This window comes from Oratosquilla oratoria, chromosome 2, assembly GCF_046742065.1.
Source record: "Oratosquilla oratoria isolate Oo_2021 chromosome 2, ASM4674206v1, whole genome shotgun sequence".
Taxonomy (NCBI): Eukaryota; Metazoa; Arthropoda; class Malacostraca; order Stomatopoda; family Squillidae; genus Oratosquilla; species Oratosquilla oratoria.
In genome coordinates this window covers 73,214,751-73,240,804 of record NC_134778.1, presented here as the reverse complement: position 1 = coordinate 73,240,804, position 26,054 = coordinate 73,214,751, and the positions used below count along the sequence as shown (strand labels likewise).

General features: G+C 37.9%; 1 protein-coding gene across 3 annotated transcripts; it reads left to right on the top strand.

Moving 5' to 3' along the window:
• The first annotated feature begins 5,518 nt into the window (after window positions 1-5,518).
• On the top strand, window positions 5,519-24,119 carry bor (ATPase family AAA domain containing bor). 3 transcript variants are annotated; one of them, XM_076210427.1, is made up of 14 exons: window positions 5,519-5,670; window positions 7,965-8,170; window positions 9,011-9,096; window positions 10,439-10,566; window positions 11,512-11,606; window positions 12,570-12,768; window positions 13,518-13,675; window positions 14,161-14,308; window positions 15,501-15,603; window positions 17,200-17,292; window positions 19,015-19,166; window positions 19,456-19,623; window positions 20,470-20,668; window positions 21,728-24,119. In XM_076210427.1, the coding sequence occupies exons 2-14, from the start codon at window positions 7,972-7,974 to the stop codon at window positions 21,836-21,838; spliced, it is 1,839 nt and encodes a 612-aa protein (XP_076066542.1). In that variant the 5' UTR covers window positions 5,519-5,670; window positions 7,965-7,971; the 3' UTR covers window positions 21,839-24,119. The 3 variants fall into 3 exon arrangements, with proteins under 3 accessions (XP_076066542.1, XP_076066552.1, XP_076066560.1); XM_076210437.1 differs by lacking the exon at window positions 5,519-5,670 and adding an exon at window positions 5,770-5,837; XM_076210445.1 differs by lacking the exon at window positions 5,519-5,670 and adding an exon at window positions 5,856-5,874.
• Window positions 24,120-26,054: the final 1,935 nt, after the last annotated feature.

The window sequence follows — 26,054 nt, the reverse complement described above, 5'->3', positions numbered from 1 at the left end:
AACTTTTATTGACATGTACTTGTATGACTTCAAGTTAACAAAAAACGATAATAAAGAAGCTATCACAATGTTGATCCTCAATTTGGGTAAGGGGAAATTGTTGTAGAGTGGTGGAGTACAAAAGGAGATTTTATGGTTTGGTAAGTGCTTAGCTTCAGATATAGAGGAAACATTGAATAACCCATTTCAAGCAAACCAATCTTCAATCTTCATTGCTGCTGAGATATGTTATCTTCTTTATCAGCTATCACTAAAGTCTGCTGACTGCTGCACACGTGGTTCATGTCTCGAACGATGATTTGTCGTCATCTATTCATAGTCCACTGCTAAACATAATCATCTCCCAATGCACGTTACGTGGACTTCTGCCACGTCAGCTCTATAAGATGCTGCATTTCGTCCCTCCACTACTGTCTGGGCTTCCCTGTCAACGCCCCTATCTCAGTGTCCAGTCAGCAACAAATTTCCTCCATCTATTTTTTAACCCACTGTCAATGCCACCTCCACTCCGTTATCAGTTTTGAAGTATTTTTTCGCCCCAGTCTGCTCTCACTCAATTTCCTCTTCCCTCCATTGATCCCATTCATTAGTTTTGGCACTACCCCCTTCGTCAGGTTTAAATTCTTACTCGTACATCTGTAGATCATAGCTGATGCCATGCATTGGTTTTATACTTCGCGTTTCAGACATAGAGGTAGAGATCCTATCATGATGTTTTCACAATTCAGTTTGTAACTAATTGTGATACGCCTATTTTATATTCGTGATTTTAGTTAGTTTTAGCATCTGACCTAAACCACTATCTTCCTCAACTTCTTATAGATTCTCATCATCTGTTATAACTGATTTACTCTGGACTTTCGAGTTGAATATTACTATGGTTCTACTTTTAATCATCTTCAAACCTACTATGATACTTCCATGTGCAGATCACTCAGTATATTTCGCAAGTCTTCTGTTCCTGAAATGAGAATAATGTCATCCGCAGATAGTTCAAATAATCCTAATCATTGTTCAATACGTTACCTTCTTAAATTTGAAAATCTGCAAGGCAAACTGTAAATATATTAGTTGAAATTATATCGCCTTGACCTGGTTTTTATTTGGATATACTGGTGATATTTTCATCTCGGAAACAAAAATACTTGCAAGATATGCCAATTGATCTGAACAAGGATAATTTCAAAATAGGTTTGTTGTGTGAATGCGAGATATAGACACTAAATGTTGATTTCAAGAGGCGTCTCGACGTCTTTAGTATCATCTACCTTTGGATACTTATATTGTATCACTGGTATATCTTTATATTAAACCAGCCACTGCTCCATGAGAAATAGACAAGGTCTGCTACTAATATAATTCGGACATCAATTTCGGCTAAATGAGCATGTAACAACTTTTCCATTTTCAAAAACATCTCCACAAGAGAAACCTTGGTGGAGAAGACGAAGAGGACGCCTACAGAACTCGGGGCTGGAGCAAGTCGACCGAATCATCCAAGAGTTATTTTAGAATGTAAATGGCGGCTGCATGGGGAATTAGCCGAGAGGAATGACGTCGGCGTCAGTGAGGCAAAGTCCTACCTCCCACCCCCACTGTGTATACTAACCTCTGGTAATAATGATGATGAGGATGGCTAGTGGCGTCCCACTGGACACAATTCTGGCACACCTCCGTGCAAAAGTCAATGATGTCTGTGCCAACTCCTTGACTGTATACCCCAAAGACTAAAAAAATAAGGCCTAATACGGAGAAATATTATAAGAAAGGACGACATTTTGAATTTGTAAACACAGATTAAACATAAAATAAAACATTATTTGATTTATATATAAATCAGCCAAATTCATGAAGTTCATTTCCCCACATATACCTTCTAGATAACTCCCCCCCCCTCCATTTGGATGCACGGAGTAGTTGTCCATGACAACTACAGGAAGATCTGGGCGGGATTTATGACGAGTCAGGAGTGGAAAATTCAATTCAGTATAAATTTGGTATTAATGGGTACAAATAAGATGAAGCCATCATGGAGTTATGCAGTGGGTAATGGAAATTTCACTGAAGCGAGAGGGAATAGACCTGGGAGTTTTGGTGACAAATGATTTGTTATCTAAGAGACATATCAACAGATCGGGAGAGACATAAAAGTTTTTGACAAACTATGAATGACATTTCACTATATTGACGAAGATATGAGGAAAAATGTGGTGTGAATGCGTTGGGGTAGTGTTTTGTGTGGGTGATCGGTGAAAGGTGGGTGGGAGTGAGGTGGAAGATGAAAGTATAGAAGATAGCTAGGTTTAGATATAGTAGATAGGAATTAGGTGGTGTGAAAGAGATCACATGACAACGCCGGTAACAAAGTTGGGAGATAAAAGACGCCCAACGTAAGGTAATTGGAGAGATCGTTATTTTTTTTATTCCCGCTACAAAAATAGATACATGAGTAAGCAAGTAAATTAATAAACAAATATGAAAATAATAATAGTAATAATGATAATGATAATAATAATGATAGTAATAATAATGCTACTACTACTACTACTAATAATAATAAAGTAATTAAAATATATACCCATCCCTCATTGGAGTACGCTACATGATTGGCATAAATTAGAGGATATAAATCAAAGAACGGCAACTGGAATTATGTACAGCTTAGCCTGCAGATCGTTCGAGGAAAGCCTGGACAAGTTGGGACTGATTACGCTGGAAAGAGAAAAATGTGAGAACATAAGAATGAAGGAGACTGCAAGAGACCATAAGGCCTACACTAGGCAGCTCCGTATCCATCACCACCTGCCATTCCCATCCATAAAGTTGTCTAATCGTTTCTAACAACTGATTGTTTCAGCGCTTACTACATGGTTACTAAGTCTATTCCATTCGTCGACCACCCTATTAGTAAACCTATTCTTGCCTATTTCCTTAAATCTAAATTTGTCCAGTTTAAAACCATTACTGCGAGTCCTGCCTTGTTGTTTTAATATGACGACCTTGTTTGCATCACCCTTGTTAAAGCCTTTAATTCACTTGAACACCTCTATTAGATCCCCCCCCCCGCACTCTGCGTCTTTCCAGAGTAAATTAAGGTGCCTAAGTCTCTCTTCTTATGGCAAATTTCTGAGTCCATGTATCATTTTGGTTATTCATCTCTGTACTTATTCTAGTGAATTGATGTCCATGACTGCTGTTCTTAAAACCATGAAAACCAAGGACAGGACTAACGAAAAAAACATTAAAAGGGCATAGCAAAAAAACTTAAGATAATTTGATTTATGGAAAACGTAAAAAAAAATCCATATAGATGCATACAGAAGAATAAACCAAAAGTATTCTAGGTGAACAGCAAACGAAATTCGAAAGTTGATAATGAGGAACATGGAGACGGGACCATATAAATACAACTCGTGTGTGTGATCACGTGTTTGGACTCGTGATTTACAGCTATTACCCTCCCGTAAGAGAGCCCAGAGCTAATACATGACCGATCTATGGGTAATGATGTGATCCAATTCCCCACCTATGAGATTTTTAGTAACAACTCGCAACGCAGCGATACTGAAATTATTTCAGCCCTGGGCGGGATTCGAACTCGGACCGCTGTAGTAGGTCCCAAACGCTACCACTGCGCCGTCGATTCGTGTGTATGTGTGAGAGTGATTCACCATGGTCTTTGGATCACATGTTGGACTCGTGATCGACAGCTATTGTGTGCGTGTGTGTATGGTTGCAACAAAGGCAATTAATCGCTCCAGCACCCGTTCTTCTAGAATTTTCTATACATAGAATATATCTCTGCCTTCGCCTTTATTTGGTGTATATCTTAAGTCTTTTCAGTCTGCCAGTAATCCAGCTTTAGCCTCTAATTTGTTTTGTGAAATACTGTTGGTTTGTCACTAGGACTTGGATGTAGTCCTATGGGGCGACCAAAATTAGTTGCAGTAGTCTAGGATGAATTGGAATAATGATTTCCATAGTAATACGAGTCGTTCTTCATTTCGGTTCTGGAATGTCCAGATCACCTACCCAGGTTCCACGTGTGCATGTTTTTAAAGTTATTTAATATTGGCTCTGGAAACCCCCTTTTCACTGACACTTCGTCACTGGTCTGGACTAAATTTCTTGTCCTCATTCACGAGTCCCGTTGAATTTTTTATGTCCTTTTGTGGTTCACATCGATCTGAGCACCTCAAATTTCTCATAGTCAAAATCCATGTTAATTGTTTGTGCCCAGTTATAAACAACGTCTAGGTTTTCTTATATTCTTTATATCCCCGGATGAGGTTACCATCATGGTTTTATATGTATCATCCATACATGTTGAAAAGGTGGCATGATGGATGTCTTGTTCTATGCCCACTATCAGGACAAGAAAGAGAATCCTTAGGATTGTACCCTATGGGATTCCACAGTTACTTGTGTCGCAGTCTGGAGGTCGTTAACATTGATTAATACCAATTCCATATGACTGATGTGGATAATGTTTCTCTCGACCACTTCATCTGAGTGAACAAAGAACTTCACAGTTGTTGATGCGAAGTAACTTCTGCCACAGTTGATTGCCCCAAGGTCTAAATAAACAGGTCAGACCGTTTGAATTATTGTGCGCAGCTTCTGACGTCATTAGGCTGGGTCCGTTTTCTCTTTGTGAAACACTGAAGAAAACTGTGAAACGCCAAGGAAGACAGGAACTATAATATTTTATATATATACATATATATTATATCATATATATTATATATTCATATATATAGACAGGAACTATAATATTTTATATATATTTCATATAATATTTGTCAGAATATAACTAATTGCGTGGAGCGGTGCGAGCAAAGGCAACAACATACCCGAACGACGCACCAGCTTCAACTGATAGCTATAGGACCCGCGAACCCCACTTTGAACAGCCAGGTGACGTTCACGGGCCCGCTGCGCCAACTCCCTCGAAATTCGGTCGGAAGTGGTTAGACCTGTTATTCCTTAGATCTTGGATTGCCCATCCATGGCTTCTGTCATTACGTCTGTTCTGAAAGAAGCGTATTTTTCCCGATTTACTTAATCTTTAACTGTTTCTAAGTTCAGTTAAGAGTCTGTGACGGCAATAAAAGTAAACTGGTTATCTTTCGATAATTCTGAGAGCTATGACACTGTTTTGTGTAACTTGGGAATGTTGGATGTTGCCTAATAGTGCATGCAAGTTTATTTTTTGTACCTCGTATAACTTTTCCGACGTAAACAGTTACTTCTGTGAAATATTATATGATGACAAAATCCAGCGTAGGGTGTTATAACCGATAATTTTCTATCACTGATTTCTGATCCTCAACTTGAAAACCCTATTGAATAACACCAGTTTTGACGATATATAACGATGATTGCGATGATGTGCATAAACAGCACATGTGATTTTCACTGGAAAGGAAATGCAGTACATTTATAAACATTAGTTTTATACAAAAGAAAAGGGACATAAGTAATACAAGAGTATTTATATGTGAAAGTGGGAATTACAAAATATATTAAACCTCTAAGAACTTTTTGCCCAACGCAAACTAACCTTCACTTGTGATGTCTATGCATCACACGTGCAGAAAAGCGTCTGCTAGATAGGTTTACAAACTTGTCTGTGTCCCGATAGATCGTCGTCAAAAAATTCAGCAACAAGTTAGTATTTGTTATGATTCATTTTCATCACAATTCTTAATTATTAAGAATATTTAATGAATTATCTACAGTGTGTAAACTGTGCAGTTGTATTGTTTACATAGTGGTGATCAGGTTAGGCAAAAATTTTCTTCTGCCGGTACAAGTAAATATTGGAAGTTCAGTGTGTAAGGATACCCATTGACTATATAAATTAAGTCATCTGTACGTGTATACATGATACACAGCCAGACCAGTATTATATGTTGTGTATTGAAACCATATTGCTAGTGTGCTTGTGTTTATACCCAGTTGTGTACAGGATATAAGCGATCATCGTAAGGCCCCTGTATTTCCATTGGTGATTGGTCATAATTAAAATTAAAATTTGCTTGTGTTACCTGACAGTACTGTTTCTTCTAATATGTTATTCCAGAGATCAATGCATGGAAATTTGATTTTGTATCCTTCTAACCTTATACAATTACCTATCTAATTGTATTTACTTATTTTGTCGGTTTTTATAGCCATCTTTATGATCTGATCTCAGGTAGGCCTTGTTATTTGTGTAATGGTCATGATTCCTTGGAAAAATTCCAGAATTTTGCCAGCATGGATAGTAAACATGAAACTCATGCCGTTATATAGCTCATAACGTTCACCAAACCTAACAACGCAATTTATCCACAGAGTAGAAAAAAATCTTTCAAACTTCAAAAAGAAAGAAATGAGAAATGTGTTTGATACTGGAATAAACATATTTCCTAAATTTTTCAGTTTCAGTTCTGGATTATATCATCTCTCAAGTGGGATTTTTTTTTTGGTGTGTGTGTGTGCAGGATATAGCAACCGTTACCATATTATGATACTTCAAATTTCCATGGCTAGTTTTGAGCATGCACAAATGCAGTGTCACTGCTTATGTCGCTGCCATATTCATAGCCGGTGAAAATAGCAAATATGGCTTTGTATCAGTTGTGTTGTATTCACTAATATAATCGGCTATCAACCCAACCTAATCTAAACTAATAAAGCAAACCTATTAACCTAACTTAATCTAACATGACATGACATAACCTATCATACAGATTACAGTAATGTTCTTGTTCATATGTTTGAACAATTTTGCAACTCAAATGAAATAAATTTGGAAATAACTTCAAATTTCACCAGGAGCAGGTTGTCAGCTCCAGCTAATTTAAATTTCTAACTTGAGGTGGGTGAAACCACAGAAGTGGAACTCAGTTCGATCATGCACAGAAGTGTGCCATACTCCTAGCCATGAAAAACCAGAGTATGACTGCTGTACCTTTAACCATTTGTGTGTGTGTATATATATATATATATATATATATATATATATATATATATATATATATATATATATATATATATATCTTAATATACAGGAGCCATGCTTGGGGTTCTATATCATTTTATCCTACTATAATTTTGAATTGGCCTATGGTTAAAGCTTGGGCTATGTCAGCTAAGCTGGTCCAGTTGATGCATCTGTATGGAAAGCTGTATTTCTTAACATGTTGGTCTAGGGAGGTGGATAGATTAGTTTTTGCCATTAGTCTTTTCAGAAACTTGAACATGGTGAATAGTAATGAGATAGGTTTGTAGGATGCTGGATTTTCTGGTGGTTTAGGTTTGCTATGGGTATTATATATATATATATATATATATATATATATATATATATATATATATATATATATATATATATATATATAATATATTTTCTTTCCAGGAGTGGTTGAATGCATCAGTCAAGGACATTATTTTGTTTGAGCTGAGGTGTTGTAGTTCTAGGTTTCAATTCAGCTTTCTGCATGGGAGTTTTTATTTATACCATATTTATTATTATTATTATTTTATTTATTATTTTTTTTGTATGTCTCCTTTCAAAATGATTTAGTTTTGACCATTTTAATCATTCAGAATAAATTTTCATGGTTTCGTGTATGCTTCGTATTATTTCCTGGTACATCTATTCCACAAACTTCAGTTGGGCTCAGTAACTGTGAGGAGTAGTCCAGCCTTAGTAAAACCAGACTTTCAAAGAATTAAATTTGCAGTTCACTCCCATAACCTGGTATTTTTATGATCCAGCCTAATATCTGAAAACCTCTATTTACTACAGTTATATACTTTAAATCATATGCTGACAATATAACTCCAAGGTAATGAACATAATTAACAGGATTTACAACATTTTGTGTAGGAATCAGAAAAGTGTTAGGACTATTTTTTTCAACAAGTAAAATTAATGAAGGAATATTAATGATCTTGTTTCCTTTTTTATATAGGTACAAAATGTCTTGGTTATTTGGATTAAACAAGCAGCAGCCACCAGACTTCTCGCAATTTACATTCCCACCACCTGGTGCCGCAGGGGGAGGTGAGGGTGGTGATGGCGGGAAACCACCAACTAACAAGGAAATGGAAGCCTACAGGTTCGACTCTGCTGCATTGGAGAGGGCAGCAAAAGCTGCTAAGGACCTTGAAACATCTCGTAAGTTTGTTTTATGTTCAATTAGCATGTTTTATTCAATAACTTGATTTTAAAACAGCATAATTGAATTTCTGTTTTCCATGAAAAAAGGTTACATTCAGGAAGCCCTAGTGTTCCCCAAATGACAGTAATTTTTAAACTGATTTTTATTGTGGTTTAAAGTTTAATATTAAAATCTCCTGAAACTCATGATTGATGATTGTTTTTAAATGTATTCATGTAAAGAATTTTTTATTTATTTATTTATTTATTTATCTCTGCTTTCAAGAGACCTGTTTTATTAATTAGGGAGATGTCATTTCCTGTAAGTTTTTAAGAAAAAAAATATTGGAAAATATTCTTATACTTTTGGGTTCCAAGGTGGATGCATGGCTAAAATTTTGTGCAATTTGTTATCTAGCTACAATGGAATGGGAAACAAATTTATGGGTTCAAACAGATTTGGATTTTTTGCTCTATCTAGATAACCAGGACTTTTTCCCTTTTATAAGAGAGGTAGCCAAGTCAGGCAATTACCCACTCCCACTCGTATACTTTAGGGTTCAAAGATGGATGCACAATAAAAAAAATGTGGAAATTGCTAACTAGGTACAATATGATGGGAAACAAATTTATGGGTTCAGAACAGATTTATATTTTTTAGTGGTTATGGAAAATTGCCAAATATCTATGCAAAAGTTGATTTATTAATATTTGGTTGATAATATTTCTAGCATTGATTTCTTGTTATAACCATCATATTTTACATATATATTTATTCATTTAAATATTTGTTTATTTTGTTTACATATTCATTTATTTATTTATTTTAACTTTTATTTTCTTGTATTTTTTCTGCAGCATTTGCAAAGGAGGCATTGTCCTTATCAATGGCCCAGGAAGAGACCAAACAGAAAGAAATTTTATCTAAAGCCAAAGAGTTAGAGGTGCGTAATTTGATTTTTTTTGTTATTTTGAGTAGAGGAATGGTGGGGGAGGGTCACCATATGAAACAATGGGAGCAAACCAGCTCTGGCTGTCGTCCTTACTGTGAAAGTACTCGTGCCTCTGTGCATTGTTCTGAAAGGAAGTTAAGAGTGAGAGGATGATTCAGGTAGAGAGGAAAAGGTACGGTAAAGGGTGCAGATGGACAGATGAAGGCAGTAAGGGGAAGATACTCTTACTCTCTTACTTCGTGGGTCTTTTGGCCACTTTAGATCCATAACCGCCTTTGAAATGTCTCGCCATGTCTTTCTCTCCTATGCCACCTCCTTCCATTCTCTTGGTTCTATTTTGCATATCTGCACATCTTCAACGCATCTCCTCCAGTCTTTTCTAGGTCATCCAAGTGGTCGTCTTCCACACACTCCGCTCTTGAACACTTTCTTTGGCCATCTATCTTCTTGTGTCCTTATAACATGCCCTGCCCATTTCAGTCTCTTTAATCTTGTTACATTTTTTAATATGGGGTTGTTTTGTTTGTTCTCGAATTTCCCAGTTTGTAAGGGGAAGATGGGTAGAGTATTTCAGGGGGTTGTTGAATGGAGGGGCAGGTAAGGTGAATTGATTGTGGTAGTGGGAGATGCTAGGAAAATAGCTTTGATGGGAGAAGAAAAAGATCAGGCTATAGAAAAAAACAAGATACGAAGAGCATTGATAGTGGTGAAAGCTGGTTAGGCACCTGGATTAGGTAAGATGTGGGCTGAAGGGATTTCCTCTTGTCTGCTCTGTAATTTCTTGAATGGGTGAGGAGGGAGGGTCACCATGTAATGAAAAGGGTGGGGGGTAAACCAGTTTAGGCTATCAGGTCCTGCTGTCGAGGTGCTGTCTTGCTGCATCACCTTTGACTCCATCACTAGGTAGGGGACAGAGATGACCTTCATCTACAAATAACTAAGATAGAAGGAACAATGAATAGCTTTTAGGATGAGTGTAGCATGAGTGAAGGGTAGCTATATGCCTTGATTTGGTCCAATGTGATGGGGAAGGGACCTGTAAGATATGCATGTATTATTGTTGCTGGTGTTGTTATTGTAGTTATGAGAATGTTTCTGTGTCACCAGCTTCTAGGAGGATGAGGGGAAGAGTTGCCTGTTTTCAGGTCTCATGTCAAAAGGTTCAGGAACTTTGATGTTAATAGAAAGAAATCTCACCTGCTTAAGAGACTGTGTCAGAGCTGCATCTCCAGATGAATGTAGGGGTGTTGACAGGTTTGAAGATCCATTTTGTTGGACCAGAACTTGCAGGTACTCATCATTAGCCTCACAATTTTTGTTTATTTTTTCAAAGGTGCAAATTGAAGCGGCGAAAGCTGAGGGAAAACGTGTTGAAGCAGAAGAGCGAAGAAAGAATTTGCAAGAACAGGCAAAATTGGACCAACAAAAGGCACAGTACCAGGACCAACTTGCTAGGGAAAGGTAAATGATTTTACATTTTATGAAAGAAGGCATTGTTAAGGAATTGGTCATAACATTCAATTAAATACCGAGGGTGGTTGAGTCAAAAGTGTATATATATACAGTAGTGCTATCTTTTTACCTCCCTTGTAAGGGGGAAAAACCATTGGTGTATGTATGCTGTCTTTTTCAGTTTGTAATGCGGAACCTATAAACACATCAGTGTACTGCAGCACTTGGTCATAGTCATTGAGAATATGAAATTATAAATCATGTATGGTATTGTTATACATGTATCTCTACCACTTCTCCATATGGGGTTGCCATGTAGAATTCAATTTCATTTTTTTTTTTTTCTTTTATGACAGAACTTTAATTGTAGTTTAGTGTTCATGAATTATGAAGACCGATTTTTAACCATGCTATGAAACATGGAAGGGAAGGCTATGAGAAGTTGGGTGGAGTATTTAAGTTGTTGACCATAGGAGGACAGGGACAGGTTGGCTTTAATTGTGCAGTTGGAGAAGAGAATGATAAGGCTATTACCATAAAGGAGCAAAAATTAACATTGAAAAAGATGAAAGCTGGAAAAGCAAGAATATACAGTACTCCAAATACCTAACATGTTCTTTCACAAGTGTGTACACTCACTTGTTACAAAAGAAACAGTGGAAAATTGTCAAACAACTCTTCCTTAGGTCCTGTACCAAATAACATGGAATATGTAATCATGTAGTGACCAGCACAAGTACAGTAAAGACAGCAGTACAAAATTGCTTCCATGAAGGGCTAATGAGTAAACCTAGGAACTGGTGCTGTATATATAGGGATGTAGGTCCTTTGCAAGAGAGAAGAGTCAACAATTTATGTAACTTGTATTCTGATTGAAGATTTTCAGTTAGGAATGAGTACATTGCATTATTTTTTATTTATGTATTTATGTATTTATTTTTTTATTCTTTTTAGGTATGCTGACCAGCTGTCTCAGCAACAGCGCATGAATGATGAAAATTTGAAAAGGCAAGAAGACTCTGTAGCTAAACAGGAAGCCATGAGAAAAGGTGAGGATATTAAGGAAATCTTTTAAGATAATGCAGGATGTATTATCAAGATTAATTAATTAAGAGGGGGAAGGATTGATAGTGTAAAATTGTTTGTAAATTATATATGTTTCATTGTAGTGAATTGGTTTGTTCACACATGTTCATGAGTGAGCTCTTTAGGGATGGTGAACAGTTGTACAAGCTTGTCTTGACTCCTCACCCCTTATAAGGGTGAAAAGACCTTTTGGTATATGCATGTACATACATACATATACCAAGGCTTTTTCTCCCTTAGCAGGGAGGTAGCCAAAAAGGAAAAGGCACAAAATCATTCCCACCCATTCCATCCCTGAAAACACTCCACATCCCTCCACCCTCCCTCCCATCTTAGCACCTCCTAGATGACGGCCTTGCATGCACATAGGACATGTATTGTCCTGAGCTGGTTTCTATGTCTCTTGGTAGAATATATGGGAGGGCAGGTGCTAGAGTACTGACCTACTCATATAATAGAGACAAAAGAGGGGATACATCAGTGGGAAGTGAGATAGAGAAGAGTGAATTTCTGGGCCTGATGAGACTAGGTATTGGCCTCTGAGGGCCACACTTCTGTGGAAGTGGAATAAGTAGAACACTTCTGTTGGCTGGTGGTGGATCCTTCCTGGTGGGTTGCATCCTCCATTGGTTCTCGATCTTTTCACCATTGTCAGTGCTGCAGGCCTAATGTAGTAGCACCCCAGACAGAACAATGTTATATTACACTGTAAATGGGTAACAAGAAAACAATAAGCAAAATAAATGCTAGGGTAGAAGGGACAGCAAATATTTTGGATTGGTATGGGATGGGTGATGCTTTGACTTGGCCACCCACCCATAAAAGGAGGGAAGTTTCTTTTGGTGTGTTTGTACAATGCTGTTATAAGAGATGAAATTTTTTCTGTTAAGACTTGGCCACTAACTGCTTAATTTTACTTTTCATAGCAACTATTGAGCATGAGCTTGAGCAAAGGCACAAGTATGACATGAAGCGCTTAGAGGCAGAGATGGCTGCTAAAGGGAAAGTAGACAGAGAAAATCAAGACCTTACATTGGAACAGATCAGAGTCAGAGCAGCTGAAGACAGAGAGACTACTTTGAAGTCTATAGTGGAGCAAAGAGAAACTATATTATCTTCCATCAAGTAAGTATTATTTGTTCATTTATTTCATTGTGGTGGGAGTGGGTGCATGCCTTTGACTCGGCTACTTCCCTTATAAGGGGAGAAGAAGCCATCTGTGTATAGATAGATTCTTCTTCTTCTTGGGAAGACCAAAAATGAGATAGATGGACTGTCATGCCCTGTTGTGGAAAAGCTGTTTCACTGTATATTTTTTGATCCAAAACAGTGTGACATGGGACAGGGTGACCCATCATTCACATTGTGATGAGATTGGAGGGGAGATTGAATTTATTTATATGTATGTTGTTTTATTTTATAAAAAAATATATTTTTTATTCACGAGGAGAGGGAAAGAAGGGTGGTGTGCTTCTTGACTGGCTACCTCTCTTATAACAGGGCCCTTAGTATAAAGATGTAGATTTTATTTCATATATATTTTTATTTTTTATTTTATTTATCTTTTTAATTTTGTGTGTGTACTGGTGGCAGTATTGGAAGTATGCTAATCTTTCATTTGCTTAGTTGTGGGGTCAAATCATACACTTCTTGGATTCCCAGCAGTGATTGTTACCTGCCTCCAACAGTCCAAGTGTAAAGGACAAAGGCGATGGCTTGAACTGCAGATACAGTATACGCCTCCCGACAAGCTCATCATGTTCCTCTGTGTGGGTGTTAGTTATGGCTCAGCCACCCCCTCATATAAGGGGGGAAATTACCTTTTATATGTGTGTGTGTATATGATTTGTAATTTTCATATTAATTGTCCACAGAACTGCCGGATCAGCTATAGGTACTGGCTTGGAGGCTTTTCTGAGTGATCCAGCTAAAATTCAGGCAGCAGTTGGTGGACTAATTGCTCTCACAGCAGGGTACTATGCTGTAAAAGGTTCACTGGGGCTTACCTTCAGATTTATGGAAGCTAGATTAGGTAAGTACTTTAAATAAGGCTGAAATCAAGAGAATTGTTTTCATGACAAGTAAGAATAATGCAGAATTTCACAAAGTGCAAGCACAAGCTTAGTCATAGAAGGGTGAATGGAAAGGGTGAGAGGCTGAAGGAAATGGAGGGTTTTAAGTATTTAGGGTTGCTTGTGTCAGTGAGTAGAGTAGATGGAGAAGTGAGTTTTAGTGTAAAAGAAGCAAGCAAATATCTTTGTGGAATGAAGTGTTATGAGGCAAAAATTATTATATCAGAATTGTCTGGTGTTTTGGTTTGTAAGTACAAATGAAAATGTACAACATTTTTGGCACATGCAAAGGTTATAAAGGCATAATGATATCCATTGACCAATTTTTCACATAGTTGATAAAATTCTTGTTATTTAGATTTACATAGTGTGAAGTTGCACCAAAGTGCAACTGAAATTTATATCTGTTGGTTATGGTGGAATTGACAAAAACAAATTGTTACAGCAAAACCTTCTTTAGTTCGGGATACATCAAGAGTAAACGTCTTTGATAGTGTTAGACATCCTGTACAAACATTTAAGAAATTACAAAAGAAACCTGAAGATGTTTTAGAAGGAGTTGTGCTCAACCCAGCATTGGAAGAACGTGTAAGGTAAGGTACTGTTTAAATGAACCAAAAGGCTTCCCCCACCTTACAAGGGAAGTAGATTGTAAAGTCATGCATGTACCCTTTACCTGTCCCACACCCTTCCAACATACATTTGTTTCCTCTCTTAAAAATCTCTTGAGTCCTTTTGGATAAAGGACCATCCCCCCCCACATGCACACACATTGCTTAGATCAAAAGCAGTGTATTAAGACATAGCACCTACACAGCAAGGCCTAATAGCCAAAGCTGGTTTATTTGTACCACTTCATTAACATGGAGAAACAAGAATATGTCAGTAGACAGACTGAAAGGAAAGCATGACTGATATATGGGAGTAAGTGGAGTGTAAGGAAGTGGGAGGTGTTCCCCTCCTAATACTGTCAGGTAACAACACCACATACACCTTACTAACTGTACTTCATTGACTGATTTCTTTAAAACTACTACATCCATATTTGTTCCGTTTTTCCTCATAGTAGAACTTTACATGGACTTCTCTAGTCTACTGGAACACATCCTTCTGTTTGGTTCACCAGCCAGTCCACCATAACCACTACTCCTTTTGTTAGACACTTCACTTTAGAACCACCCAACCCAGCTGTCTTACTAGCTTGCTTACTCTTGCAGTTCTCTTTTTCCTATGGCCCTATCATTCAGCTATCTCGTCAGCCCTTTTTCATTGGATATCAGCCACAATGAAAACTTCCCTATCCTCTACATTGAACAAATACCAGAAGTACTCTTCTGACCTTTCTCTTACTGACTTCTGTTTCATTAGCATTTGCCCATGGAGACTCACCTTCTCTCAACCTAATTCACCCCCTTACTGTTTTCATCTTATTTTCAAAATTCTCTTGAACACTAGCTCCACTATACATCAGCTCTCCTCTCTGCATCCCCACACTTTTTGTTTTCCTTCTTTTAGGAACAAGAAAATATACTGGATTATCCCCAGCAATACTTCCAGTTCAACCTTGGTATACCCATCAATAAATGTATTTAGAAAAATTATATTGTGTTTAATAATTGCAACAGGTAAAGAAAGAAGTCTTTTGTAGACTATCATGAATGAATAATTTGGAATCATTGTTTTTCTTTCATTGAAGTAAATTCAAAATTACTGCTGATTTGATTTCGTTTACTTGATTAGTTGGTTTACGAAGACAGTGATGTTATTTTATTATCTTATTTCCAGAGACATTGCCATAGCTACCAAAAATACAAAGTTTAATAAGGGAATGTATAGAAATATTTTACTTCATGGGCCTCCAGGAACAGGAAAAACTCTTTTTGCCAAGGTAGGTATTTGGTGTCTTTGTCAGAATAGAATTTTTATATCTGTATACATAGATTATGAGTATTGCATGTGGTGGTTTTGCAAGATGGACAATAGAAATAATTATTGACATGCAGCCCATCTTCAAAACATGCCAATACCTCATCTCCATCTGTAGGTGCGGCCCCTGGTGGCTGACACTTAGTTTTCCAGGTAGGACTCAAGGACTCTTCAACTTCAACATGTTTCCTCCACCTTTTTTTTGCATATGGAGAGCTGAGTATGGTGGGTAGTCTAGGGGAGAGATCAGAGGAAGTGCAGAATTTTAAGTATTTAGGGTCACTTGTAGCATGAAATGTAGGAGAGAGAGTGGTAAATTGTAGAGTGAGGAAGCAAGTAAATATCTTGAGGGAATGAAAAATAGGTATTTAGGGATGAATGCAAAGAGGAGACTTTGAAGGGGTGATGCATATGACACTATGGAGCAGATACTAGGAATTTCAGGGAGATAGAAAGGGGGAATTAAGATGTATTTATGCCTTTTTCTCTTTGGCTACCTCCCTTGTAAGGGGGAAAAAGCCTTGGTATATGTACTGTATATGTATGTACCTAGTTTTACCTAGTTGTATTATATGGGAAGGGAGATATGCTCATGGTGTCCTGTCTTTGTTTGAGATGAAGTATTTTAAGAATTATGGTGTGGTTTTATGTTGATGAATAGGGTAAGAAATGAGGTGAGGTGGAGAGAAGGGGGGATGGAAAGTGAGCTGCAGATAGGTTTGATCAAAGAATGAGATGGTATGGATGTATGGAAAGAGTGAGTGAAGAAAGACTAACAAAAAGTGTGTGAAAAGCAGAAGTGGATGGCATGAACTTGAAGAGAAGACTGAGAATGGGGTGGATGGATGCCTTGGGTGAATGGGAGATTGTCTATTGAGCTGGTTCGGGAGAGGTTAAGAGGTAGGTGGGAATGGAAAGTGGTTTTGAATGGATGATAAACTGATATGGCCCAAAGGGATTTCTATTTGTCTTCTCTGTTTTGCTTGTGAGTGGATGAAGCTGGGGAAGGGGGGGGAGCTCACCAGTTGTTGGAGTGAACCATCTGCTGTAGGATCCTGCTGTAGAGGTGCTCCGTCTTGCTGCATCGGTTCTGACCCAGGCATTAGGCAGGGGGCAGGGATGACCTTTCATCCATATGGAGTTAAGATAAAAGGAAAAACAAATGAGTGCAATATGGGTAAAAGGTGGCCTCCTTCCTCATAAGGGGGGAAAAAGCCTTTTGGTATTTGTGTGTAATAGGATTGTGTTGTCACATTGTTTTTTCTTTCAAGATGCAAGTCATACCTGACAACATTCCTTGGTACTCGGTTTCATTCCAGGACCTTATCTTGGGGGTCAGGAATGGGGAATATGTATAATTTGTGTGTGTATGTGTAAATAATTAAGGCAGTGTGGTATAAGTTTTTTCTTTTTTTGCACTTTTTTAAAGTGATATAGGGCACAACCTGGGTATCATGTCATGTACATTATGCCTTAGGTAAGGTAAGAGAAGTTAGTGTAATATTGTAATATATTCACTTAAATGTGAATAATTCATGATGAAATTGTTTAATTTCAGAAACTGGCTATGCACTCAGGAATGGATTATGCCATCATGACTGGTGGTGACATTGCTCTGCTTGGGAAGGATTCAGTTGGAGCCATTCACAAGGTGACCTGATATTTGGGGTACTTAGCCTATCAGTTTACATCTAGGGTATTTTTATTTTGTATTGGCTGAATTTGGTAATATATAGTTGCACAGAAAACTATTGAAGTTTCTGATGGATGGAAAATGTTATGATGTAATGATGAATGTTCTGGAAGGAACATAACTTGGTATGGGTGATGTTTCTGCAAGGAAGACAAGGGGCAACAGATGCATTGATGGATTCTGCTCATAATGAAGATAAATGTCCTTTAGCTCTCCTACAAGTTACCTGTGCTCATGTTAGAAATTCACAAATTTTCAAATATTATCACTTAATAGTCACACTAGATTTCAAAGATAACCAGTCAGTCTGTACCATCAGATACCTCTTGCAGAAAACCCACATCTTCAGAGCCATTGGGATAGCACATATGGCTGAAACGAGTGCATGTTGAAGAATAAAAGATGGCTTGATTTGTGTCTTCTTTGCGGTGATTACATCTTAGTCATATTATATCTGTTACTGGGCCAGTTCTCTGTTATTACTGGGTGATTACTTGTTACCTATAAGAGGGAAATGAGGGTGCCACGGGAGTAGAATAGGTGTGTGATTTTCACTTTGCTACTTTAGGGGGAAGAAGCCTTTGATATATAGATAAAGAGGTACCTATGCAAAGAGAAGCTTATATGAAGGGGTGATTGTGTCTGACACTGTATGGTGGCAGAAACTTGAAATTTAAGTAAAGCAGAAAAAGGAAATTTAAAGGCTTGAGATGAAATGTTTTAAAAGTGGTGGGGGGAGGTTATGAGGATGGATAGAATGAAAAATGAGGTGAGGAGGAGAGTGGGAGTGGAAAGGGAGCTGGCAGGTAGGGCTAATGAAGGAATACTGACATGGTTTGGACATGTGGAAAGAATGAGTGAGGAAAACTAGCAAAAAGTATGGAAACGGTGGTGGATGGATTTAACCTAAGTGAGAATGAGATGGATGCAGAGCTGGGGATGTTCTTCAGTGCATTCCTAGGTGCATCCCTTGGTGTCCTGACTGACACATATATAGTCAGGACACTGAGGGACTCACCAAGGAACGCACCGAGGAATGCGCCCAGCTCTGGATGGATGGATAGGATGAAAGGGGCCATGAGTAAAAGGGGAATGTCTTTTGAGCAGGTAAGGAAGAAAGCAATAGATAGGTGTGAGTGGACTAAAAATTGATGCAGTCCAAAGGGATTTCTCCTCATCTTTATTTTTGCATGAGGTGGATGAGGAGTGAGGGTTGCCATGTAAATGAAGCAGTGGATCCCTACTTTGGATGTGCTGTCTTAGTGCATTGCATCGTGTGGGGGGTAAGGCCATGTGACGTAATACTTTGATTATGAGAATTTAAGAGCAGTTGGATAAAATTAGGACCATTATTTTCGTATGCTGCCCCATGAGGACAGTATTTTTGAGCATAAATGGCCTGCTGGAGTTCTGTTGATGCATTCTTGTATTTTCTAGTCTTTCTCTTGTACTGTATGTAAGTTTTACATGTATTCTTTATTTTAAGCTACTGAGCTGTCAGAACATATATTAATGTAGTCCATATAAGTTATATGGTGTAATGAGTTGCTCCTTCAGTTGCCTAAATCCTGTGCTTGCAGAAGATAGTCTTCTGTGCTACACTTTTGAAAATCTTGTCACATCTGTCGGATGATTTACATCAATCGTTTCTCTTTTTCACCCCCCTTCTATTCTTTTTAGGTCTTTGATTGGGCAAGCACATCAAGAAAGGGGTTAGTCCTGTTTATTGATGAAGCTGAAGGATTTTTGAGGAAACGTCATGAAGACATCAGTGAAGAATTAAGAATGTCCATCAGTGCATTCCTCTACCGAACGGGTACTCAGACAGACAAGTAGGTTTTCGTGGAAGTTTGTATAATGGACAGATTAATATATTGAATATTTCATACTTAACTCCATCATCACTAAAGAAGTGTCATGGAAATGATTAGCTCAGTAGCAGTCAGATTAAAGAAATAAATACCCTCTCATGGATAGAGGTGATATGGTTTTAACCTTTCTTAATGAAGGGTGCCATTCTGTGGAGCTGCATTGGGGTTGTGTGTGTCGGTGGATGAAGTTGGAGGGTTGTGGAAAAAAGAAGTCCTGTAAGTTCAAATTATACTCGTAAAACGTTTTCAGATTTATGATGGTTTTGGCGTCCAATACACCTGAGGTTTTGGACTTTGCAGTAGTGGATCGAGTCCATGAGCCTGTAGAGTTTCCTTTACCCTCACAAGAAGAACGAGAGCGACTTGTTCGTCTGTACTTTGACAAGTATATTCTGCAACCAGCCATAGAGGGCAAAAGGTAGGATATCATTTTTACTTACAATGGTGATAATTTGCTGTAGAATAAAAAAATATATAAATAAAAAAATAAATAAATGAAAATAAATAAAAAATTATATACCAAGGGCTTTTTTCCCTTATAAGAGAAGTAGCCAAGTCAAGAGGCAAGCATCCACTCCCACCCACTTCACTCCCATCCATCCTTTCCTCCCTCTCATCTTAGCTCCTCATGGATAACAGGTCATCCCTGTATCTTGCCATTTGCCGTGTGTAGGAAGCAATGGAGCAAAACACAGCACATCCATAGCATAGCTGCTTCACTTAATTGGCTACCCCCTCTCTGCACCCTTGTGCAGAGAAACCCCATTGGGCAACATTAAAATATAATTCATTCATAACCACTTAAACTCCCTCCTCCCTTGTATCACTGTATCATTTATACACAGCCATTCTCCATTCATCCCTATCTCCTGCCTTCTCCCTTCCTTGCTCAATGGACATTCCCCTCTTGCTCATTGCCTCATTCACCCCATCCAGCCATCTCATCCTCAGTTGTTCCCTCATGTTCACTCCATCAATCTCTGCCTTCTACACTTCATTTACTAATCAATCTTCACTCATTCTTTCCATGTGTCCAAACCTCTTATCTTAGCCTCACAGGGATGAAGGGTCATACCAGTCTCCTGCCCACTGCCAGTCAGAAGCAATGCAGCAAGACATAGCACATCCACAGCATGGATGAAGTCATCCCTGTCCACAAGCTGGACCCAAGCTGGAGCTGATTCATCTACTTCATTTAATGTAACATTGAACAAATACCTGAAATATTCTTTCATTTTGTTTTGTTTTTTGTCTTAATTTGCAGGAGACTAAAGGTTGCGGATTTTGACTATAGTGAGGCTTGCTCAAAAGTTGCAACTTTGACAGAAGGTATGTCTGGAAGAGAAATTACCAATCTTGCTCTAGACTGGCAAATGACCACGTATGCTTCCAGAGATGGTATATTCACTGATGCAATAATGCTTAAGAGGACAGAAGCAGCTGTGCAACATAAGAAACATAAGGTAATTGTTTATAGAATTTGTTCTTTTCAATCTTTAATCACTGTATTTTAACCTGTTGTCATAATTCCTGATTTCAATATTACATGGAGTGCCTAACCCGCTGGTTGAGCGGGTTAGGGCGTTGTTACTTGCGGTGAAGGTCGAGGGGATGGTGGTTCAAATCCCGACACTGGCAAAGTTGAATTAATGGCATGGTTCATTAAATTCCGTGCCATAAAGTCCTCTGTGAGGGGCACTGTCCTCGCCTTCCGATGGGGGGAAGTTTGTGATGTTAAACCATATCATCATCACCATGTTATCACTTGGTATCATAAAAAGTAATTTGAAACATGTTTGTTATCCATTAAGATTTTCTTTATTTACATTTCTATTTAACTTGTCTCAATGGCTTGTAATGGGTTGGTCTCAATTGTGCCAAAATTGTGATGGGTATTTTCATGTGGTGTTCGTGCAAGTTGGATATTGTAGAGAATAATCACCCTAACACCTGTGCTAAGAGGAGGAGGAGAGTAGTGGCTGTCAGCTTTCCTTATGTGAAAAAATGGAGGAAGGAAAACTGGTTATTTATTTTGGGCCCAGTTGATACCAAGTGAAAGTCCCCCCTCACCCCGTGGGCTACACCTCTAGATGGAGGGGAAGGTGTCAGTAGGACTAGAAGACAAGCAGTAGAGATGCTTCTCTTCAGTATTCCTTTGGCAGGATGACTTTTTGCAGTTCCACATGACCAGCTGTGGATACATGCAAGTGGTGGTCCTGTTAGTCAGTTGTTGGTGAAAATCATCTTGCCTATTGTCTTCATAATCCATTTAACACTTGCCCTCTTATGGAGGTGCATTTTCTTTCACTTGATCTTTGGACCAAGCCCAATATAACCTTTTATCAACTTTAATTATATCTCTTCACATGTTTCACATGGTAAAAACACACACATCTGTACTAGATAATATTTCATGCATCAGATTCATGTATTGCAGAAGTGTAGGTAAAAGTTATTTTCTATTTTCTATCCTTAATGAATGCATGGATGATTAATTTTTTTTTCCTCCATTTTCATTTTAGGTGTCGTGGAGAAGTGCCCATGAAATCAAGAAGTCTGTGTTCAGTGCTTCAGTTATAGCAGCTGTTGAACAAGCGGCACCTCCTCCCCCTGATACACCTCAACCTGCATAGGAAATAGTTTTTTAAGTAGTAATGGCCAGGGAATCGGTGATAAACATAATCAACAAAAGAAAGGTGCCACCATTCTCAGAGACTGTATAGAATTTGTATAGAATGAAAGTGTGAGAGGAGGTTAAATTTTTATATGGAAGTGATTGAGGTCTTCTGAACCATTGAAAGGCATTTACTTCAAGATATATAAATCATTCACAGTAGAATAACTTGAAAGTGTTCATAAAGTTGATCTTAACAATGGTTACTGTATGCCAGTGGCAGTAACAAGTGAGGTGGCCAGGTGGGTTTGAAACCCTGTATTTACCTAATTGTAGTATGGATGAAAGGGTTATGGGCCCCAAAGAGATGATTTACTGTCTGCTTTGTAAATTATTTTGAATGGGTGCAGTTGCCCTATGATGAAGCAGTAGGGATAAACCATCTCCAGGTGTTAGGTCCTGATGTGGTAATGCTGTATCTTGCTGCATTGTTCTCCACTGGAATGGTGCAGTAGGCTACAGGGAGTACCCTTCATCCATGAAGTGCTGAGATGAGAGGGATGTTAAATGGGTTTTGTGTTTGAAATATGTGTATGCTTTGACTGCTACCTGGGTTATAATGAGAGCCAATATCTGTTGCCTCATCTTGCTCCTGCGGGAGAACTGTAACCTCCAAGTAGCCAACAAAACCTGTTGATCCTTTCACATCCATGAGGAAGTGCAGCTTTGAGGGGTTGACTCTTGGTCTCTGGATTTGGCCCAACTTCATCTGTCTTGGGGATTATCACACTGGGCTGTTCTTCCTCCAACCTCTGATTAACTTGTGGTACCACCCAATCCAGAACTTTTTCTGCTGTAAAATTACCATGGCAAACTATTTTGTTTTTTCAGCAATTTACATAAAATGTTGTTTGATATGATGGAGGAAAATTATTTTCCTCCAGCATATCAGATTCCTTTCTGAAAATTGTGGGCTGTAAATCTGCTTCAACAGTTAGAGAAAAAATAGCCCAGTATGGTAACACCTTCACTCCTTTTCATATATTAAGAACTGAGAGCCAGTGATATAAACAGTCCCATGCCAATACAACAGGCAACAGTCTAAAGTTTCTTCCCAGAGAGATTTGTGGTTGGACCAGAGCTGCGGGTTTTCCACTCATTGAAACTAGACAACAACTAAATATTCATTCTCTCCATTGTGTTCTTGCCTGGGTAAAGCTAGAGTAGGACAGTGTAGGATGAGGTGTACCATATTTCTTGTATGGTGATTACACCTGGGGCAATTTGTTTCTGTGGCCATTCCTATTCTGTGTTATTGTTTCAGTGCTGGGAGATGTCCTTAACACGTTCATGCTAATGTGTTTCTTGCTTGTTGTGGGAGGGATTTCTCAGTTTGGCTAATCCTGGGGGAGTCCGGTGGAGTATGGAGTGCTTGTTCTGTTATCTGATTGTGTATTTCAAGGTGTAGTAGGTGGGAGGTTGTTGATGTTTGAGTAGTATGTTACTAGTGTATGTTTGTTGTGTTTATGTGGATTGTAGCTATATGATATGAGGGATGAGTAGGATTGAGGGCTCTTGCATAGAAGAACTGAGTGCCTATAATTTTCACATGCTCTATGGGTAGGGTCTTGGTGTTCAAGTGTAGATACTAATTAAGGTGGTCTGAGTGCATCCAGTTAATCCTTTTTGTTTTGTATGTAAGGTGTCTTTGTTTTCTTGATTGTAGGGAACCATACTGTGGAGATTTAAAAGTAGCAAAAACCAGGGAGAGTAAAAGTTAAAAAGTAACTTTGCATTCATCTGTGAGTGGAAGTTTTTCTCTGAATGTTGAATAATGTTGTACAGTGAGTCCATAAGTGTACCATTAAACTCCCTCAAGTATTGACTGCATATCTGTGCAATCAATAATCCTATCATAATGTATACCATGGGCCCTTTTTCCTCTACATAAAGAGGGCGGTCAAGTCAAAGCACACTCACTTCTTACACATTGAAACCCATGTAATGGCCTTCCATAAAAGCTCTTTTTCTTCTAAATTAATATCCCAATTCTCGTATTCTCTCGTACTCCTTTTCAATCTGCTCTATCATATGGCTTCACATTGAAACACAGGTATGATTGCTGCCCACATCTTGCATTTTTTTACAGGGATATCTTCATCTAATGTACCTAATTCTTCCCTTTACAAAAACTATTTATCTCCATTCTCTTGTATTATAATTCTGCCATATCCATATGATGCTTAGAAGGCATTATATGTTGAAATAATAAAGGCTATGTCCACCTGTATACAAAAAAATATATATAAAAAGACAGAAATTGTACATATAAAAATGCCATTTTCCCATTTATCAGGGGATAGCCTTTTTATTTGAATGACACCAGCATCTGGTGTTCCCAGGTGGTCACCCATCCAAATACTAACCAAACCCAGTGCTGCTAAATTGTACATTGTAACAATTTTACTGTGATTTGAATTTATTGTTCTTGAGATTTGTTATCGTTTGTTAAAGAGTGGTTTGAGAGCAAGACTATCAGGAGCCGTTGGAAAAATTATGGCCAATGAGGAACTTTGACAGTTTAAATTTACTGAAATTGTAGATATTGTGATGCTGTTGTATAGTGTTTCAAAGCATCAATCATCATAAAGTTAGGATTTAGTGAGGACATTATGTGACATTCAAAACTAATTTGAAAAAAATATATAGGCTTCTTTGGTTGGTTAAATTTAGTAACATATTTGAAAGCTTTGATTACAGATATTTATCAAATTTTTGGTTTAGCAGATATTAGAAATTCTTTCAGTGAAATGTTACATTACCACTTGTTTATAGTATGAATAGCATTGGGCTTGTAGCATTTGTATTTTTAGGCATGGCAGAGAAAGAAGAAACAAGAGGCATGAAAATTCGTTTTAAGTTTTTGCTTTGTTTGTCACATTAAGACCCATTATAATCCAAAGGTATTGAAGCAGTTTCAGTAGTCATTGGAAATGAAGTGTCATAGTCTAAATAAAAATAAAAAGTGTTGAAAGGCCAGTCTATGATTTAAAAAGGTGAACGAGGTAAGAAATGCATAAAGGTAGTACAGAAGACATGAGTAATTACTTGTAAAAGTGGGTATATGCAGTGCTCATGTTAGGTTTGTATGTAAACTTGAAAAGCTCCCATGTTTAAACAAAGCAACCTGATTCCAGTGATTAGATTATAATTTGTTGCTAGTTTACTGTTGTGTATATATATTTTATATAAGTACATGTACAAATCAATATGCACAGATGGATAAGGTTATTAAAATGAATATGAGAGTTCAATTATTTTTTTTCATAACCTGATGTGTGGCTGGAATTTGTACTTTGTTTAGCCAACATTTTAGTCATTTGAAGAATAAGTAAAAAATTAGATATGGATTCATTTTCAAAACCTGTCTCCTACAGACAGCAAAAATTATGATGTATATAAGTTAATTTATATGATAACACCAACATGGATATTCCATCACTAGAAAATGGTGCAGACAAATGACTAAGGAAATGGGAATGTGTGAAGAAAGCCAAGGACAAATCAAATGTGGAAAAAATAACAGTATTTCTGTAGTGTGCTCAGTCATAGGCTGAGGAAATAGTATTGAAAGAGAAATGGGCAATACAGCACAAGAAACAATACAAGGAAATTAGTTGTTTATACTAATGTTGTTGGAGATAATTATTTCATGGGCAATGAACCAGACATTTTGTACTTCATAGAAATCAAGCTCCCCTAAAAATGTTTACATCTGGGGAATAATAGATCCACCATCTGGAGAAGAGACAGAAGATGAAATGGGTAATGGAATGATGGTTGTTATGAAAAATATCCATTCTATAGGGTGAGGGAGTAGGTGTGGGGAATAATTTGATGCAACCCAAAGGGATTTCTCCCCATCTCCTTTTCTGCATGGGGGTGGGAGGTTGCCGATTTAATGAAGCGGCCTTGCTGTGGATGTGCAGTATCTTGTGACAAAGCTTCTGACCCAGGATAGTGGTTCAAGATGCAGGGATGACCCGTCATCCAGGAGGTGCAAAGATAAGTGGGTGAAGGGGAGTGGAGTGTGATAGGGATGGAATGGGTGGGAGTGGTTTTTATGTCTTTGTTTTTTGGCTACCTCCCTTATAAGGGGGAAAAAGCCTTTGATATATGTATGTATAGGAAGAAGACCAAAACTGTATTGCATAGTCAAGGATGGGTCTAATTAT

What these genes read in the sequence shown, in the direction of transcription:
- bor (XM_076210427.1), top strand. Translation starts at nt 7,972, where the DNA reads ATGTCTTGGTTATTTGGATTAAACAAGCAGCAGCCACCAGACTTCTCG. An exon ending in GACCAACTTGCTAGGGAAAG is followed by an intron (nt 10,567 to 11,511) that starts GTAAATGATTTT and finishes TATTCTTTTTAG; the next exon opens with GTATGCTGACCAGCTGTCTC. An exon ending in CAGTTGGAGCCATTCACAAG is followed by an intron (nt 17,293 to 19,014) that starts GTGACCTGATAT and finishes TATTCTTTTTAG; the next exon opens with GTCTTTGATTGGGCAAGCAC.